Source organism: Prunus mume, linkage group LG4 (assembly GCF_029339155.1).
Source record: "Prunus mume cultivar Tortuosa linkage group LG4, ASM2933915v1, whole genome shotgun sequence".
Lineage (NCBI taxonomy): Eukaryota > Viridiplantae > Streptophyta > Magnoliopsida > Rosales > Rosaceae > Prunus > Prunus mume.
This window is the reverse complement of record NC_142701.1, coordinates 16,168,053-16,187,259: the sequence shown is the minus strand read 5'-3', so window position 1 is coordinate 16,187,259 and position 19,207 is coordinate 16,168,053. Positions and strand designations below refer to the sequence as shown.

At 37.1% G+C, this 19,207-nt stretch overlaps 4 protein-coding genes across 5 annotated transcripts; 1 reads left to right on the top strand and 3 right to left on the bottom strand.

The window, feature by feature from the left end:
- Nucleotides 1–1,541: 1,541 nt before the first annotated feature.
- On the bottom strand, nucleotides 1,542–4,791 carry LOC148918015 (uncharacterized). Its single transcript, XM_089050298.1, has 8 exons — nucleotides 4,184–4,791; nucleotides 3,381–3,414; nucleotides 2,884–3,117; nucleotides 2,498–2,587; nucleotides 2,284–2,349; nucleotides 2,090–2,181; nucleotides 1,925–1,972; nucleotides 1,542–1,829 (listed from the first exon to the last, which is right to left on the bottom strand). Exons 1-8 carry the CDS (start codon nucleotides 4,525–4,527, stop codon nucleotides 1,712–1,714), a joined length of 1,026 nt encoding a protein of 341 aa, XP_088906424.1. The 5' UTR covers nucleotides 4,528–4,791; the 3' UTR covers nucleotides 1,542–1,711.
- A 510-nt stretch (nucleotides 4,792–5,301) lies between these two features.
- On the top strand, nucleotides 5,302–6,353 carry LOC103327316 (putative LRR receptor-like serine/threonine-protein kinase At4g36180). Its single transcript, XM_008229627.2, is given in 2 exon segments — nucleotides 5,302–6,022; nucleotides 6,025–6,353. Coding segments are annotated over 2 exon segments (774 nt in total). The 5' UTR covers nucleotides 5,302–5,446; the 3' UTR covers nucleotides 6,223–6,353.
- Nucleotides 6,354–7,748: 1,395 nt separating this feature from the next.
- On the bottom strand, nucleotides 7,749–9,086 carry LOC103327278 (short-chain dehydrogenase reductase 3b-like). Its single transcript, XM_008229583.3, has 2 exons — nucleotides 8,940–9,086; nucleotides 7,749–8,710 (listed from the first exon to the last, which is right to left on the bottom strand). Exons 1-2 carry the CDS (start codon nucleotides 8,951–8,953, stop codon nucleotides 7,936–7,938), a joined length of 789 nt encoding a protein of 262 aa, XP_008227805.2. The 5' UTR covers nucleotides 8,954–9,086; the 3' UTR covers nucleotides 7,749–7,935.
- Nucleotides 9,087–10,250: 1,164 nt separating this feature from the next.
- On the bottom strand, nucleotides 10,251–17,626 carry LOC103327279 (clathrin adaptor complexes medium subunit family protein). 2 transcript variants are annotated; one of them, XM_008229584.3, is made up of 12 exons: nucleotides 17,439–17,626; nucleotides 16,535–16,571; nucleotides 16,056–16,095; nucleotides 15,265–15,488; nucleotides 14,412–14,654; nucleotides 14,138–14,315; nucleotides 13,524–13,828; nucleotides 13,070–13,268; nucleotides 12,831–12,984; nucleotides 11,627–11,689; nucleotides 11,440–11,536; nucleotides 10,251–10,591 (listed from the first exon to the last, which is right to left on the bottom strand). In XM_008229584.3, exons 2-12 carry the CDS (start codon nucleotides 16,535–16,537, stop codon nucleotides 10,502–10,504), a joined length of 1,596 nt encoding a protein of 531 aa, XP_008227806.1. In that variant the 5' UTR covers nucleotides 16,538–16,571; nucleotides 17,439–17,626; the 3' UTR covers nucleotides 10,251–10,501. The 2 variants fall into 2 exon arrangements, with proteins under 2 accessions (XP_008227806.1, XP_088906423.1); XM_089050297.1 differs by lacking the exons at nucleotides 16,535–16,571; nucleotides 17,439–17,626.
- Between the last annotated feature and the right edge of the window lie 1,581 nt (nucleotides 17,627–19,207).

The following is a 19,207-nucleotide window of genomic DNA, read 5'->3' as shown; positions in this document are numbered from 1 at the left end:
GAATGTATAATTATATCACCACCATGATATGTAAATTTAGATTCAATTGTACATCTTTTTTTACATCTCTTGTAAGTGGGACTTAGCTGAGAAAAGAAGAGGGAAAATGAAAAAAAGTCAGCATAAAAAGGTGGGATCTTGGCTATAGTATGAAATCATATCTTCTCCGAAATTAAATATTTTTAGGTCTATTTGTTTGAAAAAATAAAATTAACCTAATACCCAAAAAAAATAAAATTATAAAGTGAACACAAAATACAAATTTAACACAAAAACAAATTAAGACAAACAAATAAATTATACATATTTAGATTTACATCGTTTCTCATTGAAGCAAAAAACGTATTTACACCCCCCGGAGCTATAAAGGGATGTAAAAGTAGCTTTACACTCCCGAAAATACACTCCCCACTGTGGATGCTCTAACTGGCTTCTTGTCATTTGGTGTTTTTAAGGACAAACTACAAAAAGATCCTCCACATTGTGTGGTCATTTTCAATTACATACTCAAATACCTAGAAAACCTAATAATTCATCAAAAGCACAAAAAGAAAAACTTCTATATATGTCATACTGCCATTGACATTAATGCATGAGTTCATAGACGAAGGAAGTATTTTCCAATAATAATTAGCTCTTTCTCTTGAAAATAGTCATTCTTATTTAATTGCTCATCATAATTTGACATGTGTATATAAATTTTACTTTTTAAATTTATAAGAGTAATGTGCCTCATCCAATTCTCCTTTAATTTTAGGGATATATTTGTATTCTTGAATAAAATAAAAGTTAAATAGATAAAATCAAAAGGAAAAAAAAAGAAAAAAGCTTTATAAAATTTATAATTTTTTTTTTAAAAAAACCTAGGCCCCACCAAGACCTCCACAGTGCTCCGGGTTCCTTTCCAAAATTTTCCATGTAACCCAACCTTAATCCCCAAATTTCTCGACCAAACACCAAATAATCATCCGCAAAAGCAAAAGAAATTCGAGTAATGAAATCCTATTTATAAGAAATAATGAGTTAATGTCACACTGATTTGGAAATGTTTTTTTGAGGACGTAGCCAAGCAAATGTTCATTGTTGAATGTCTGGCTGTGATTGTTAAGGAGAAATTTTTAACTACATGGGTTTCAGTCGTGTCTTTTTGTTAAAAAAAACCCCACGTAGTTCGTGTGTGTATTTGATATTTGGTCAAATTGGAGCAGCGGTGATCGCATTCAAGGGTGGAGAATAAAACAGGAATCATATACTAGTCTAATCATTCGTTGAAAACTATGTGAAGATAAAACATGCTTGGTCTACAAACTTTCTTATTGAAAGACCTAACCTATGTATTTGGAATCTCACTGCTGTGGTGAGATTCCAAATTTCTTTTGAGCAGCACAAGAAAACAAAGAGGATCAGAACATGATTGTTGCAAATTCCAAAAAAGTTCAAATAAGTTAAATAAAGAAGTATGGGATCATATAGCTTCATTGCGACAGGAGAAATAAATAAATAAATAAATAAAAAAAGGGAAGAAGAAGAAGAAGCTATGATTGGTTCAATCCAACTATTTTAATAAGACATTGTAAAATATGTGAATCACAAGTATCCCGAGAGGGACGGAGAAAAGCATTGCCCTCTCTATATACACTAGAAAACAATCAAAATCAAAACCAGTCCCAATTGTATGTAATTCTTCAAATAACCAAGAATAACAAGTGAGCTAGATTGGCCTCACAAAAGCGTGGGGGAACCATTTGGGGAGAAGTGAATACTTTGCTTTTATAATTAGAGCAAAAATCCCATAACAAGGGATGTGAACCACAGCCATACAAAAATACCTGTCAAATCAAAGAAAACATCCATTAGAATTTTATGCTTATAACTTCATCTTGAAGAGAAGTCAAAACAGAGGAGATATATATAACTAGTATACCATAATGGGGCCCATGGTGTATTAAGCTCGAGGAAAGGATATGGCCACCTGAAAATACTCAAGACAATGTTACTAGCTCTTTAATCACAGGTCTATGAGACTCATTGTTTGTTCCACGCCAACTAAAAGTGTGAAAGAGAGAAGATTTTAATTAATTAAGCGTACCATGGGAAACCAAGTGCATGAATGACCCATTGGAAGATGACATAGATGCAGCTCCAAAGGACAAAGTACGAAAGCCGGAACCAAGGAAATGGCTGAAAAAAAAGAAGATGGAAGGGACATCAGTAAACTGATAATGAGATAGACATGGTAAAACCAGTTGTACGAGAGCCTGGCTGACATATTGAAATACTCACAAGGCTGTTAAGAGAGGTATCCAGAAGAAGAAAAGCCGCATTCAAAGTATGCATGCAGCACATCAACTGCCAAGTACATATACAAGTTAGTCATCGGTCAATCCATAAGATAGCAACTTTATATTTCATAGATGGTGAATGAAAACATAATTAAGCAACAAATTAGGGGATGTACAAGAATTGGACACATTACAAGAAATAGCTAGACACGCACCGTATTTAGGCCCAGGTGAGCGTTTGATAAAAATGGGACGATGACACACCAAAAGACAACGTCTGTGAGGACAACAGCTCCTGCACAAGTCTGTTACCAAGAAATATCAGCTTCTTGGCATATTGCATACCTCCAACAAACGGCATTCATGAAAATTTTCAAAAATCAAGCTAATTCCCAACATTAGGCACAATTGTGATTTGAAATCATTCTGAGGCATCGTAAATATCTAGTAACCTCAATTTGACAACAGTTTGTGAACACACACACGCGCGCACCACACATACCAATGGGAATAGGCTACAAAGTACAAAATCACACACACACACACATATACCAATGGGAATAGGTTACAAAGTACAAAATCTGGATCTTGGTTAACTAACCTGGAATGCAATCAGCATAAGATATCCCCAAAATCCTGCTCTATGTTGAATCTCCTCTTGAGCATAGTGGCTTTGCAATTTGATGGTACCGTTAATTCCTTTTTGCCTATAAGTATTAACGATTCCATTATCATCTTCCACATCCCTTATCACAGATTCAGCCCTTGTCCCATTTTCAGAGTGGGGTTTGTTTGTGGACAACCACCAACCATACGCAGACACTATAGTTCCCAGCTATACAGAGAAATTAGCAATGTGTAAAGGCAAAGCAGGATCAGATTTGAAACAGATATGGTCTTGCTAATTTATTAATTCTACAAACCAAACCCAAATTGACTTTATGCACGGTTCATTTTTGTTTCTCTATGTGAAAGTCTCCACACCAGAGCATGTAGGGTATTCATGATACGGATGAACACCAAAATGAGCCAATAAAATGCGTGTTTTGTTACCAAAAGAAAAAGGAAGACAATGTGATGTTGTATAGACTGACATACCGCAAAATAGACCATAACCAACGTAAAAGTCCACCTGCAGATCAACAACATCAAATAAATAATGAAGGAGATCATTAACAGAACATTAACACATATAAGGTTAAATATCATGTTTAATAAGTGGCATAGATCCAGAGGATTGCAATCTAAGGAGAAGAACTTGTATTGAGAATGGACATGCATGGTTTGAAGGTTTAGGTTGAATCAGAAAACTCAAGCTGAAACAATTGCCAAGGAACTCTGAAAGCGTACTATAAAACCAAATTTTAGGCCCATGTTTTATTCATCATGTCAGCAATTACTGCCGCTTATCCACATGTTAATCTTTCCAAGGGATGCTTTAGTATATAAGTGGTGCTTCAATCTTGTTTCAATACAGGGTTGCCCTCATGCACATAATGTGCAGAACGTTGGGTGAGCTTGATGTATCATCCTCTCACATACTTTACCAAATTGGTCATTGGTCTCACCCTTTCAGTTAAAACCCTAACCAGTATTACTGTTTTACTTGTAAAATAAAACGGACTGACCATCAATTTAGTTTCCTAATGGGGGCAGGCACAAAGTAATGAAACAAAACCATGATTATGATCAGCAGAATTAGGAACTTATTTACAGGGTATCTTATTGATTACAGACCATGCTGATAAAATGAATTGTTAAGTCAAATTCCCACAGAAGCCAGAGGGTCCAATACTCTATAGTTGTGATGAATTAGACATATACTGAGAGATCAAGCTATCAAATCATACATCAAGCTATAGACTTGAAATTAATGAGCAAGTCAGAAAATCAAATCTTACTCGGTGTAGTAAATAAAAATGGAAGCATCCCAATCGGCAATATCCCAAGTCAAGAACCCAGCAAGGGCCAGAAAGGAGAGAAATCGAATGGCCAAGAGCCAACCTGGGTGGAGCCCTTTCCAGCAACTAGTCCATAGCTGAGAAGTGCTAACATGACCCCTCGGCAGTGCACTCACAAACACCTCACTGTCGGGTCTAGTGACCAGAAGGCTCTCATACAAGGTTGTATCTTCGAATCTTGCAGAAGCGCCTTCCCTCCTCCAAATGACCCATAAAGCACCAAAGAAGGAAACACCAACAATGCCAAAGCACACGAAGTCATACCAATAAACCTCCAGTGCCATGGCTGTTGTTGAAGTGGAAGAAGTTTATTGAAATCTGAGCCTCCAGAAATGAAAACCCAGAATTTCCAATTTGAGATATGAAAGCCCAATGAGACAGACCACCATTGTGTATCTGGAACTTGTTTCAGTTGATCGTTTGATGGAGACGACTAGTAGTTTTGACTGTCAGGTCTGGAAGTACTTTCTGAATGATGATTTGAAATGAGTAGACGGAGAAGGTAGAGGTGGATTTTTGGACACGTTGGACGCTTTGGGAGATTGGTCGGTGACAAAACTAACCTAAAGATACAAAATATAAAGGGAGTTTCACTAAAACACTCAAAATGGGGATTGAAATTATAAAAAAACTCAAGCATTATTTAAACATATAAACACACCCAAAACCCATCATTACACACACTCAAAATTCATTAATAAATACACCCAAAAAGTTGACTTTGGGGTTAATTTTGGGTGTGTTTCTATGTTTAAATAGTGCTTGAGTTTTTTTATAAATACATGTCTAGGATTGGGTTTATTTATAAATTTGTAAAATATAAAAGGTTAATGACTTAAATGGTCCCCTAACTATTGCTCAATTATCATTTTGGTTCATCAACTAAAATTTTCAATTCAAACGTCCTTAAATTTTTTATATTGTACCAAAATCGTCCTTTCGTCAAAATTTGTGTATTATTTCGTTAAATTGAGGGACAAAACCGTATTTTTAGGTGAGTATCCTCTTCTAAAACGACTTGGCCACTAGTTGGAGAGAGGGTTTTGCTCTGTGTGTTGCTGCTTCTACATCTTCAGCCTCTTCAGGTGGCGTAAAAAGCTCAAACAAAAGGCATCTGGAGAGAAGAACAGGAGTCCAGCAAGGGCAAGCTCAGGGGCCAGTGGGGACAGTGGAAGCTCTGATAGTGAAGGGCCAAAGCTTGTTATGTTCAACAACAAAATCACACTGGCAGAGACAATTGAAGCTACCAGACAATTCGACGAAGAAAATGTGCTCAGCAGAACAAGATATGGGTTGGTCTTCAAGGCTTGTTATGCTGATGGTATGGTGTTATCGGTCCACCGCTTTCCAGATGGAGCACTCAATGAAAACTTGTTCATAAAAGAAGCTGAAGCACTAGGCAGAGTGAAGCACCGGAACTTAACAGTTCTTCGAGGCTATTACGCCAGCCCACCAGACATGAGGCTTCTTGTCTATGACTACATGCCCAAAGGAAATCTCGCTACCCTTTTGCAAGAAGCATCACACCAAGATGGCCACGTCCTCAATTGGCCAATGCGCCACCTTATTGCACTTGGAATTGCTCGTGGCTTGGCCTTCTTACACAGTTCCGCAGTGGTTCACGACGATGTGAAGCCCCAAAGCATGCTCTTCGCTGCCGATTTCAAAGCCCATCTGTCCGATTTCGGGCTAGATAAACTCACATTGGCAACCCCAGCTGAGGCCTCAAGCTCAACCACAGTTGGGACATTAGGCTATGTGTCTCCAGAAGCAGTTCTAAAGCAGTTCTAACAGGAGAAGTCACAAAAGAATCAGATGTTTACAGTTATGGGATCGTTTTGCTTGAGCTCTTGACAGGGAATAGGCCGGTGATGTTTACCCAAGACGAAGACATAGTGAAATGGGTGAAAAAGCAGCTCCAAAAAGTCACATATACCCTTCAAAACTCAGTCACGTGGCCATCGTGTGATCGAAAGTGACGGAATCTGTCACGGAAGGACGATTTTGGTACAATATAAAAAGTTTAAGGACGTTTGAATTGAAAATTTTAGTTAGTGGACCAAAGTGATAATTGAGCGATAGTTGGAGGACCATTTAGGTCATTAACCCAAATACAAACTATTTAGGTCAAAACTACATTCTCATCATTTTACTGGGGGCAAGGCAACGAGTGGGTGAATGAATGTACACGTAACACTTTCCATTTTGACAGTGATGTTTGAAAACTAAATCAAGTTTAATTCTTTTGTGCCCATCTTATCCCTTATTAAAAAATTTCTCGATTCATTTAATCCTATTATAACAGTATTAATGCTGCAATGGTCTTGTAGCTCAATTGATTAACATCATTTAACATTCTACCCGGTGTGTAAATTAAAACTCGTGCTTGTGTATGCATTTTGTTGTCATGACTCATGACACTTAAATAGTAAATCAAATAAAGTTAGAAGAATGCCTAAGAAACTAACAAGGCCTAAGAAATAGCACAGAAACAGAGGGCATAACCATCGTTTGACAACAGCCAAAAAAGGCCCAAAGAGCCTAACCAGCCACCAAATAAAAAAGTAGAACAAACCAAACCAAAGAGAAGAGGCAAGGACTAGGAGCCACCACGAGGCCCAAAGAAGAACCCCTCAGAGGGCTTACAGTCACTGCTCAGAGAGATTGGCAGAAATGGTACAGTTGCTGCTCAGAGAGCTAAATTTCTCTACTCTTCTTGCCTTTTGCATTGTAGTTTATAGTAGTAGTAGCTACATTTCCTTGGGACCACATGACATGAATGATGAATGATGAATGATGAATGATGAAGCATTTGGTCAAAGTGACTCAGATAAGTGTTATATTTTGCTGTATTATGTTATGCATTGTATCATATGCCGCATCTAACTTGACCAGACTATACTTGTTTGTTGTGTCTCCTCTCTGGGTGTGTGGATGGATGGATGGATGCACAAGTTGTCAAGCGGCTCCATCTGTGCTGCTGCTCTGCGGTTTTGGCAAGGATCACATACTCAAAATGTAGTTTTCCCTAATTTTCTATTTCCCTTTTTGGGTGATGAATAAAGCAAACAGACACCTAATAATTGGTACATTACACAGCTGGTTCCAAACATCCCCTACTCTAAATGCTAAGGTTCGGGTTCTCCCTATACCATCTATATCCAAAATAACAGCCACATACGAATGGCTAGTTTCAGCACTAATTGCCCACATTAGCATCTATTGATACATTTAAAGTGCTAAATCTTGTGTAGTGTACAGAATAGATAGACCCCTCAAGTCAAATGGGGTTCATAAAATGATGTCCAAATAATTATAATGGTTTTTGTCAGAAATATACAATACAAACATCGGTTTTCAATTGTTCAATGTACCTTACTATAACTATAGCTTCATTTCTTTTCAACTGTACTGTTTTCACTTTCTTTAATTAATTAGAAAACTTAAGAGTGTATGAACAAGGGGGAGACAAAAGACATGATCGATGGATTTATGAAGTGGAAGCTACAAAAAAAAAAGATCACATTGCAGATTACAAGGAAAGTGCACATGGGAATTACTGCTAACAAAGTTTGACTTTAGAACAGAAAACTCTGTTTAATGTAGAAAAGAAGCGACAACAAAAAATAATAATCAAAATGCCAACCATACGTTAAATAAGTTTGCTCCTTGAGCGACAACAAACCACAATTCTAGTTGGCCGAATAAGTATGACCAACCACCGTGAAGCCTCCATCGACAACCAAGTTGTGTCCACTAACATAAGCAGATTCATCACCAGCAAGAAACAGAGCAGCCTCCGCCACATGCCTAGCCTTCAACACAATGCCCTTCAAGTTGGCTATGGCAGAGCAATTAGCCTCCACCTCACTTGGCTGCAAATTGGAAGCTTTGCATGAAAGAGGGGTTGCAACTCCAAATGGGGAAATGCTATTCACTCTGATCCCATAAGCCCCAAGCTCACTGCAAGCTCCTCTCACCAAACCCAACAGAGCATGTTTTGAAGTTGTGTAAGCATGTGGAGATATACCTCCAATAGAAGCTGCCACACTTGTTGTGCATATGATTGAACCATGTACCTTTCGAGCCACCATGGCACGTGCCGCGTGTTTGATTGTTGCAGCAACGCCGCGAACGTTCGTGGCCATGGTGTTGTCAAAGCCTTGAAAGTCAAGGTCTAATATGCCAGTCATTGGACCCAAGACACCTGCATTGCTGAACAAAATGTCTAGGCTGCCATATTTGTCCAACGTGTAGTTCACTGTTTTCTCAACTTGGTTTTCATCTCTTACATCACAGTGGCAATAGCTAACTCTTTCGGAGCCTATTGAGGCGACAACGTGAGGACCCAATTCATCTTGAATGTCAGCAGCAACAACAAAGGCTCCATTTTCTGCAAATAGTCTCACTGCCTCCTCACCAATCCCACCGGCTGCACCTGTGATAAGGACCACCTTGCCCTCCAACCTATAAAATCATAATTGTATATATTTGTTTATATTAAGAGCATGCATTTTGATTAAGGCATGGAATTTGAAGGTGTTTGTGATTGTGAGAGTGAAAAGGAATATGATGTCCAAAATCCAAGTTAACTGATCAAGCACTTGAAATGATGTTACAAGAAAATTAACATTGGAACTCAGCCGGAAGATCTAATAAGGTTGAGATACAAAAAGAAAGATTTTGAATTTCTTACCTTGGCTTAGACATTGGTGAGGTTTCTTTTCCTCTTTATGTGTCTGCTCAAACTTCCAAATAAGTCTCTTGGATCTGCTGTTTATAGTGCCCCATTGGTCTCATACACTATATATAAATAAAAATATATTATAGGCTGCAGAGCTCAAGGCATAGACATGTGGAAACACAATTATATTAGGAAGACTTTGAAAAAACACAAAGGAGAGAGAAAATTTGTAAAAGAAGCCAAACTAACGCCTAATTGTTATAAATTCTTGAAAAACGTCGAGGCTGTTTTTCCCCTAGCCTTTCTTTGAGTGATTGGGGACCATAGCCTTTAGGCCTCATTTAGAAGGTTGGATTGAACACATGACTAGCATTTTCAACAAGATAGGGGAAAAAACTTGCCTGCAAGATAGGACACCATATACTATACCGGATTGGACTATGAATACAAATAATCTGTCAGGACTTGCCAATTGTTTAAAAGTAACCTTCTAATACACAATACAGATTTTGACTCTCAAGAGTAATTGGAGCCTTCAAAGGTGTTGCTGTGGAGATTCCTGAGACCAAATACATCGTTTGAATTGGTTTAATGACAATGAATATTTTATTTATCTTTATTGTCGTCATGAACTAATTTTTCTTACTAGGGCTACAATGTAGTCTAACCATGAATACTTAATTTTTATAGTTTATATTAATTTCTAGTTTCTATTCCATGTTGAGTATTTGTTATTGTTCTTAATGCTTTAAATATTTAATTGATTTGTTGATCCAGACAGAGACCGAGGGGAGGTGTTTGGCAACTATCTTATAACAAATATCATGTTTTGAATGCGTGTCCCAGAGGGACTAAAATGATTCATGCATTTTTCTTGTAGGTTTTCATAGAACTTAATGGGTTCTTGATTTTCTAAATTTTTGGTTGCTCAAGAGAGAATGGGTTGTTAATTGAGAATACTTTTTGTTGAGCTCGATTGGGGATATCGAATGAATTAAGGGTAACCAATTGTCAACATGAGTAGTAATTAGAGTCATAGAAACTGGGGTAGCCAGGGAAATAGCCAGGGAAATAGCCCACCCATTAGCACTCAAATTAGAGTCTCCCTCCCAATAAATTAAATTAATTTAGACTATTCCTTGTATAAAAATAGAATAAAATCTTTCATCTATCACAATAAAGTAGATGATCGATGAATCATGGATAGCCATCAAAACTTTCATTCATGAATTCATCCTTGTGATTCAAGTTGAGACTACCGTATGAAAAGACAAAGGTGGATCAATATGCAATTGAAGTATAAAGTCGGGATAAAAACTGACGTACAGAATGAAATGACATGAAGATTTATAGTATCCAAAGTCTGGCAGATACACACATGAAAGACTGTAGATTGTATAAGCATCCTAAGACATTAGGTTCAAATTTATAAAAATGTAACTCTTGGCATCCTTCATCTCAAATTGAATGGGGGAAAAACACCAAAAAGTATAAATTGTCGATTTAGAATTTAATTCGTGTCCAAAAATGTAGTAGAAACTGATAATCTAGTTGCAAACTGACACCCCAACCGGTCACACCACTTGGTAATTCTCTGTGATCAACTGCGTTCTTTGAGAGAACTTGGGAGGGTTTCCACCTTGCAGAGGTAAAATGTTCACAACCTGCAAAATAAAGTTGACATTGGCAAATTTTATACAAGGTATGAATATGACGCAAATTATGCCAAAACACAAGATTTTCGGGAAAGAATTGAGAAAAAGCTTTGTGGCTAAAAAACCTTCTCAAGTACAATCTACTAACGTAAATGCTACTAGAAAGAAAAGTCAGATGTAAGTTATGGCATAAGATCAGGTTCCAATTTATAAACCGTCAATACCATCAGAGAATAAGTGGCCTATTCATGATAGTGAAAGGAAATTATATGTGGCAGAAGATCTCTAATCAATCTCAGAAGGAAATTATACGGTGCACAAGTTAGTAAGTCTTTTCTAACCTCGGTCAAGAATCAGACTGGCCATTACATGCACCGAAAATAAAAACATTTTTGCTTATTCACGTATGCTATGGAGTCCTTGAGTGGACTGACCACACACCCAAAGACTTCCACATGAAGTTTGAGAATTAGCCATGTTTCAAGTGGACTACAGATATACATAATAAATGGGCAGATAATAAAAACTCTGCGGCCCATCCGTGTTACTGGCGTGTGAAGCAGTGAGTTCTCGCCAGTATGATAGAAGTTAGAGCAATATAATACTTCCCCAATTCCTGAGGTACCTAATAACATGGTAGGCCAAAAAGCCTAGCGGTATAACATCCGCAATGGAATCAACAAAGTAGTCGCACTTATAGTATGAGTTATTTAAGTCCATCAAAATGAGTAAAGTATGAGACAATGGACTCAACAGAGTATTTGCGCTTATAGCATGTGTTATTTAAATTCACCAAAATGAGGAAAGTATGATAGCACAAGGATCTTCATCAAGAAATCAAAGTCAAGCACTTGTACCTTCAGGTCACTGAATGTACTAGTGGCGGAGAAGCGCACAGAAATGGGGAAAAATACAGATGAGTCTGCTGGGGGAACAACAAACTCCATCGATCCACTGCCAAGGATTCCAGAAACATAACAATCTCATTAACGCTAGTATACAAGGACTATTTAACAACCCAAAAGAATCAGAGCATTTGCAGACCTGCGGTTCGAGTTATCAACAAGAAGTATGGACCACTCCAACGTTGAATTCCTTGAATCATATCTGCAATGCAAATGTTGATATCAAATATAAGAAATATAAATTCCAAAAAAGCAGTGAATGTTTCAATCCTTTTGCTCCAGGAGTAGTACCATCACCATCACATGATAGCAGGGACGCCAGGCATATTCCTGGACCTATTTCCCAGTATATTCCCAGGTTTTTTCCATGTTAGTATCCGGTACCAACATCTACACAAAAGGATGATGTATGGGGGTACTCATATCCTACCCGTTGTTCATGGGATCACGGGCACTTCCAGCAAGAAATATATCAAAAAGGAAATGAAAAAAGAAAAACTTCCACAAAACTACTTAACGAAAGTTAAGATATCACAAAATTGACAATATGTGAACCCATGCATACTCAAAATTGCAGCCACCCAAAATTCCTAGTTCCAGGCTTGTTATCAGAAAAGTTAAACCACTATAACTACTAATGATAGTAAAGTTCTACACACTACAGGACAATGTTGTTAAGAGTTATGCTAATAGAGCCAGAGTTTATGTTCCATTGAACTACAGTTTCAAAGCCACACAGGACAGCATTTACAATTTACAATCAGCAGAAAACTTGACTAGAGATTGATGTGACCAAAAATAATTCTTCAAACACAGATAGAATACACACACACACACACACACAAATGTATATATATTATATGGTATTATATACTACATATAAGCACTGAATTCACTGTTCCTTTTCTTTTTTATGTAAAAAAAAATTTGCTTTTCCATAAATAAATTTTTAAATCACAATTTTACCATTCTATTGATGCAACTTAAACTCAAGGAAGCATCAAAGGTAAAAAAAATTAATTTAAAACATCTTTCACGTAATCACCACTTAGAGAATCATGAATTTAAAATTAAAATAAAAAAGCACTGGAAACAGTATCTCACAAATATTATTTTAACTCCACCCTGAATCAGGACCCTAGGATTATGAGCATGTCCATAAAATCACAGCCACACAGTTTAATGTAAGGTACCAATCAGAAAAGAATCCCTCTGTATCCACATTCATGTTCACAGTGGAACATTCTGTACCAGTAAAACAACGACCATATTCAGTGCGTATGGCTGTAATTCAAGGTGCCAAAAGCTAGAGTAAATAAGAAAAATAAATTGACTTTTCTCACCTCCATTCACCATCAACCTGGCTTACTCGTGGAGCCTCTCGAAGAGCTGGCAGAGGTACTGAGATGACAACATTTCGCAGATCAAACATCTGTGAAGCTTCATATTCAATGTTGACATAAGTTTCATTCCCAGAAACAGAGGGCCAACAGTTGACTGCAACAGAGATAGATTGATATTTAATGATCAGAGCATACAAGATAAATTGTGCATCAAGATGATGAAAATACGTGGAACCCACTTGTCAGGGGCACCATTGACTCGTCTGTAGTCTGCATTCTCCACTTCAAAAGACCAACACCTCCTGCATCACCAGCTTGACCGGTGGGAAAAGGCCTAGAAGGATCCCTTAGGCCTAGAATGTTTTCATTGGAGAACAGTTCTTTGTTCATGTTAGGGTGTGTTTTGAAAAGGATGCCAGGATTTGCACCAGTTTCAATCTGAAAATAAGACAAAACACATTGTTACACAAAGCATGACCTACTTCAAAAGACAACATTCAAAATAGACACAGCTCTAGAAGTCTCCCATCCCATGGAAAGGATAATTATGAAGTTCCTATCTGATTTAGAGCAAGCCTAGTAATCAAATAAGTCAGTTGTAAGATGTGTTACTTAAACGTCATCATGAACACTGAGATGTTAAAACTAAAACTACCATCTCGATTATGCCCATGGTAATATTTCACACGGTACCTGGACTTGGATATGTGCATCTTCTTGGTTAAGAATTTGCAGAGATAATGTCCCCTGAACATCAAAGTTGCTCATTCCACCATCACGTTTAAGTGTAACGTTGAGCTTCTCTTCAACATTCAAAGTGACGGGATCAGTTAGAGGTGGAGCAGCTGATTTAGACTGGCCTGCTTTTGGCTGTACATCTTCAAGAATCACCTCCCCCTCTGCTTTCAGGGACTCTAAAAATTGGTTGGTCCTTTGTGATTTTCCCAGCTGCATACCTAAACCCTTTGGAGGAGCGGTGGCAGATGAAGGTGGACGACCTGACGATAGAAGTGTACATGGTAAAAACAAGTAGACTTAATTATACAATAAAAAATGAAGGTGAAAGGCACAATGGTGGCAGATAGAAATCTTGTACATTATGTGCTTTCAATGTTTTCCTACACATACTATATAAGAACAGCTTAACAAACATAGCATTTTAACTAACATCGGGGAACTACATCATATGGTTTACGCGTATCATAATCGAATAAGAATTTTAAATCATGTACCACACACCACCATCACCGCAGCTCATTAATATCAGAATGAATCACAGATTCATGCAGACAAATAGAGACACAAACCTTTGGTCTTTGTAGAAAATGAGTCAATATCAGTGCTCAATCCAAAACCAGAACCACCTCCAAAACCACCACTTCCACTACTTGATATGCTCATATCACTAAAGGTACTCTCAATTCTTCCAGATCCCATTGACTGTAAAGACATAAATCCACCCTTTTCAACTCTGCCCCTATCAATCTGCAGAGAAACATGACATAGTATTGTTAAAGAGGAGGCTTGCAAAGCAAAGCACAAAGCCACTACAGGAGCCATCACAGGGCCCTAAATAATTACCTTGCTTTTGTCAATCTCACTAGCTTTCCGTTTCATAACATCCTTGGTTTCGTTTATCTTGCTCTGCATTACGAGCTTGTGCAACTTCTCTTCATGACTCTCCATCTCACAGTACTGCTTAACCTGTGCAACAGTCACGTTTTCCTTGTGCCCAAGAGAGATGACTTCATCAAAAGCAAAAATCAGCTCGAATGCTGTCCTGCATATACCTTCTTCATCTAGGGACAAAGAATATTCAGGTACCTAAAAACGCTTAAGGAATCAACTCGATGGTTAAAAATCCAGAAACGAAAAGACATGTCTCAAAAATAACTTATGGCCCACCAGAACCATGGTACGTTATGGCAAGTAAATGGTGCACATTGTTAGACTTGTTACTTGGGTTGCTTGGGCATAACTTGAAGGAACATCCATACATCTACATGCATGCAAAAAACCACAAACACTTGCATACATATACATAGGATGAGAAGACCAGAAACTGTATACACAAACTTTGCCCTAACTTCCAGCTTTATTTACTTTTCACATTTAAAATCCTTTTTCTTCACCATTTATAATTGTAAGTTGAGAGTACCCGTTTGGAAGAACAGAATGGCCACAAACCATGAACCAAGATGTGTGATGTGAATCGCAGTTCCCAATGGAGTGGGGGAATAATAAAATGAAGGCATGAGCACATAAATCAAATAAATAAAAAAAGGATCTAGATCGATTCTAACATTTTATCACTATCATCATAGCAACAAGTCAATTGTTCTGCCAAAAAAAAAACAGCAATGACTGATGGATCCAAGAAGTCGAGTCATTAAAACAACATGAAAACAATCATAGGCCAGCATAAGAAGGATACAAGTTTAGAGAGCAGCCGCAAAGTCTCCAAATCTTCCAATATATTGCTCTGCTTGTTTGTAACAAGTAGCAAGTACAAAGATTCTATCGGCTGGTAAACATAGCGCACATTTTCTGTCTCAACATATGTATGTTGTTTGCCGGTGCCTACCAACTTAGGGAAAGCCGCAAGAAGACCCTCAATTCTTATACGAGACATATCCACAAACTGCCTAGAAACAAGCACTGCAAAATAAAAAATAGAAAATAAATATAGATAAAATTTTAACAACTCTAATGATATGCACCTTTGCAACAAATTAGTTACTAGCAAGTCAAATTAAGGCAAAAGAAAGTGATGTTAAAATAGCTCAGCGAAGAGTACAACTATTTATTTCCTTTTAATAACCCCCAGATACGGCATAACAAAACAGAAAATGAAAACCTGGATTATCTTTAATTCCTGTAACATACCCAAAGCCATCTCATTTCCCTCTCTCTTACTGCAAGAAACTCCATTGACTAAATTCATCACCAAGATTGTATGAGAGTCTTGTGAATCTCAATGAAATAGATAAACCACTGTAATTTTTTGGTTAAACCTTAGTGCACTAGTGCATGAGACACAGCTCAGACTGCCTTCAAGGGTGTATCAATTTCCTAATTCAATCAAGTGTCATTCTTATTTATTTCACCAATCAACAATTCCTACACTTCCACATGTGTACTTTATGTAGACAAAGGAAAGGCAAGAATTATTATTATCAACCAACAGAAACCCACAGAAACATAAGAAAAATGCACAGAACTCACCTTTCCCAGACTTGCTTATAATTGAAGAAGCGAGCACAACCTAAATTACAAATAGAGGGGAAAATGAGAAGAGATATTCCAAGAAAACAAAAAATTATTAGGGACAACATTCTTAAGTTGTGTATACACATTTAAACCACTCAATAAGGAAAACTCTTTGCATTTAACTGAAGAGAAACACAATGAATTACATGATTATAAACTCATACAATTAAACTGACTGAGCCTGAGAAATTAAACTGAAGAATATAAACTATTCTGGATCCAAGTTAAACTGACTGAGCCTCAGAAATTTATACTCGTATATTTATTTTGCTGTGGCATCTTCAGTCGAACTTGCATACAGAATAGTTTTTCATGTTGAGTGGTTAAAATGTATGAATAATACTAATATCAATCACCAAAACCAGATAATCATTACTCCACTGAGAACATCACTCAAAAATTAAATGGAAAACTAACAAAGGTCAGATTGTTACCATCTTGATTCACTTGGAGATTATTGACAGCCACCAACTGAAAGGCAGTTAAAAAAAATATTAGAGGAGCACCTTCAAAATGAAAGTCTCGTGAAATGTCACAAAACTAAGAATATCAGACAACCCAAAGTAATCAGAAGGATGGAGGAAGGCATAACGAAGCATCATGATCTTCCACCATTTTTGCATCACTCAAATCACACGTGAGCTTGATTATAAGAAAGAATAAAAATATCAAATTTGAGCATGTGGGAAAACAGAACTCAGCACAAAGTGAGAGACTAAATGTGTGAACATTCGGAATCCGTGGCTCAACTGTATGCATCAAAGGCTCAAATCCACATTTGGTTTGCATGGGATCTAGTCACTCCACCATATAATTCTCTATATACAACCGAATTGGGAAGAGAACTTCATTTTACAATCTCAAGTCAGCAACAATTTTCACATAACAAACTAAATTTTCCCCAAATGCAATTAAACTGCAAGCTAAAATCAGATCCAACAAATTAAAACTTCATTTGAAATGTTATGTTCATGAACTCTAACGAATCTAAAGATATTTCAGATGGCATTACAAAACTGAAGAATTACTGAAATAAAATTCTCACTGAAACTGTATCTCATCAAAACAGGCAACAAGATGAAATCAAACTAAAAGATCTACCTTATAATCACCACAATCTCAAGCGACACCGAACAAAGCTTAAATCACCCACAACGATTGCATCCCGATAAAACCCAAGAAAATTGAAGAGATCAAAGACATTTTGAAAACCACAGATCTAGAATGCAAAACGATTTTTCTACTCAACCAAAGCCTAAATACAACATAACTATCAAACAGAATTCAAATAAAAAAATAGCAATAAAAAGGTCAAGCTGGTGAGATCTAAGCCCTTACCGTTAGAGAAGAAGAAGACGATGAGGTGGAGGAAGAGGAGAAAGCGAAGAAAATAAATTTATTTTATAAAGAGAAGAGAAGAGTGGGGCGCTTGTAGAGGAGACGAAGCTAATGAAATAGCAGTTTGGATCCGTCTTGCGGAGTGATGTAATACGGCCTAACCAGAATGAACACCGTGGCAACAAAACGTTTTTATTATAAATAAAAAAATAAAAATACAAGCTAAATTATGGAGAGGGTATTCGAACTCGTTACATAATAAGGAATACATCCTTTCTAACCAACTTAATTAAGTCCGTATCTGTCAAAACATTTAAAATACTTCAACAATACATTACACATTTCACATTTATTTATTTTCTTTTCAATAATTTGGTGTATTGGATTGAATCTCTCATTCTAAAATCAACCGTATTAAATTGAACGACGAATTTACTTATGAGATCCAACCGAATCCAATCTAGTTGGATTTTATGAGAATTATTTCATAGTTCAATATTGTTTTTCTCCATTACTAAAACAGGTCGACCAGTACAAATTGGATTGGATCCTAAACTACAATGGAATCGAATTGAATTGGATCAATTCGTTTTATTGAAATAGACAGTTTGAATTGGTGGATTTCAATGATATGGCAGCACTTTTCTAAAATATTATTATATATTGTTTTCAAGCTAAAAAATAATCCAAAACACCTTTGTTTTGGTCATTGAGCTTTAAAATTCCAATGAACAATACAAGTTATAATAATTCAATTTTAACCCAACCTAAATGAACCCGAGACCAACAATTAGCAGCACAGCTTTTGTGGAAGAATGGGCAGAAAGTCAGGTCCAAGAACCCTTCTTTGGGTTGAGAAGCTGGCTGAAGCCCAAACAACAAGAGGCCTGAGCTGGGCCATTCCGAGGGCATCAACAACAACTAAAAAGAAAGCGGTACGAGCACTTTGAAAAAGATGCAGGCGCAAAGCAAAACTATGGCCCAAATTGGGCAGGTCGTGATGGGCAGTTCCATTTTACCTCTCTCGTCAACTCATCACGCCCTACCCACCCCACCACCACTAGTCTACAGTCTACAGTCTACAGCCTACACACGGGATTGTCAGCGAGTTGTCTTTTTAACATCTCCAATCATAATAAGTAAATGATAGTCTAATGTAGTAATTATGAGATTATCAAATGGCGGGTGAGTGTTTTGTTTGTAAATTGTAATTAGTAGATTTTGCCAGAATGGATGCTGCTAGTCAAAGCACAGGAAAGTTCAAGATGATGGAGGAGAACTCAACGTTGGGGCCCATTTTGACAACTGGCACAGTCTCAGCGTCGTCAAGGCAAGGGCCCACGAATTTGATGCATGCAAATAGCAAATGCAAATGCAATTTGGGAGGTATCGTATGGAACCTTTTAGAATGCCCCACATTTCCTTGTCTCTCTGTTTTCCACAAACAAATATAATTTGGGGTGTCCTTTCTTTTTCATTTCAGTCTTCGTCTGGTGGTAAGTTGTAGCAAATGACCAGCAACAAATGAAAAGAGAGAATCATGTTTGATTGGTTGTTGACTCCAACTCAAAATTCATATTCAACCTATTTAGGCCAATTCAATATATAAGCAAGCAACTAAGGACAAAGAAAGAATCATGTCGATTTAAACTTTGGGGATGTTATGGCAATTTCAACCATTTTTTACGTGAAAACTAAAGAATAGATAATAGAATCTTATTATTTATCATCTTTTCTTTCTTTCTTTTTTTAAAAAAAATATCGTGAGA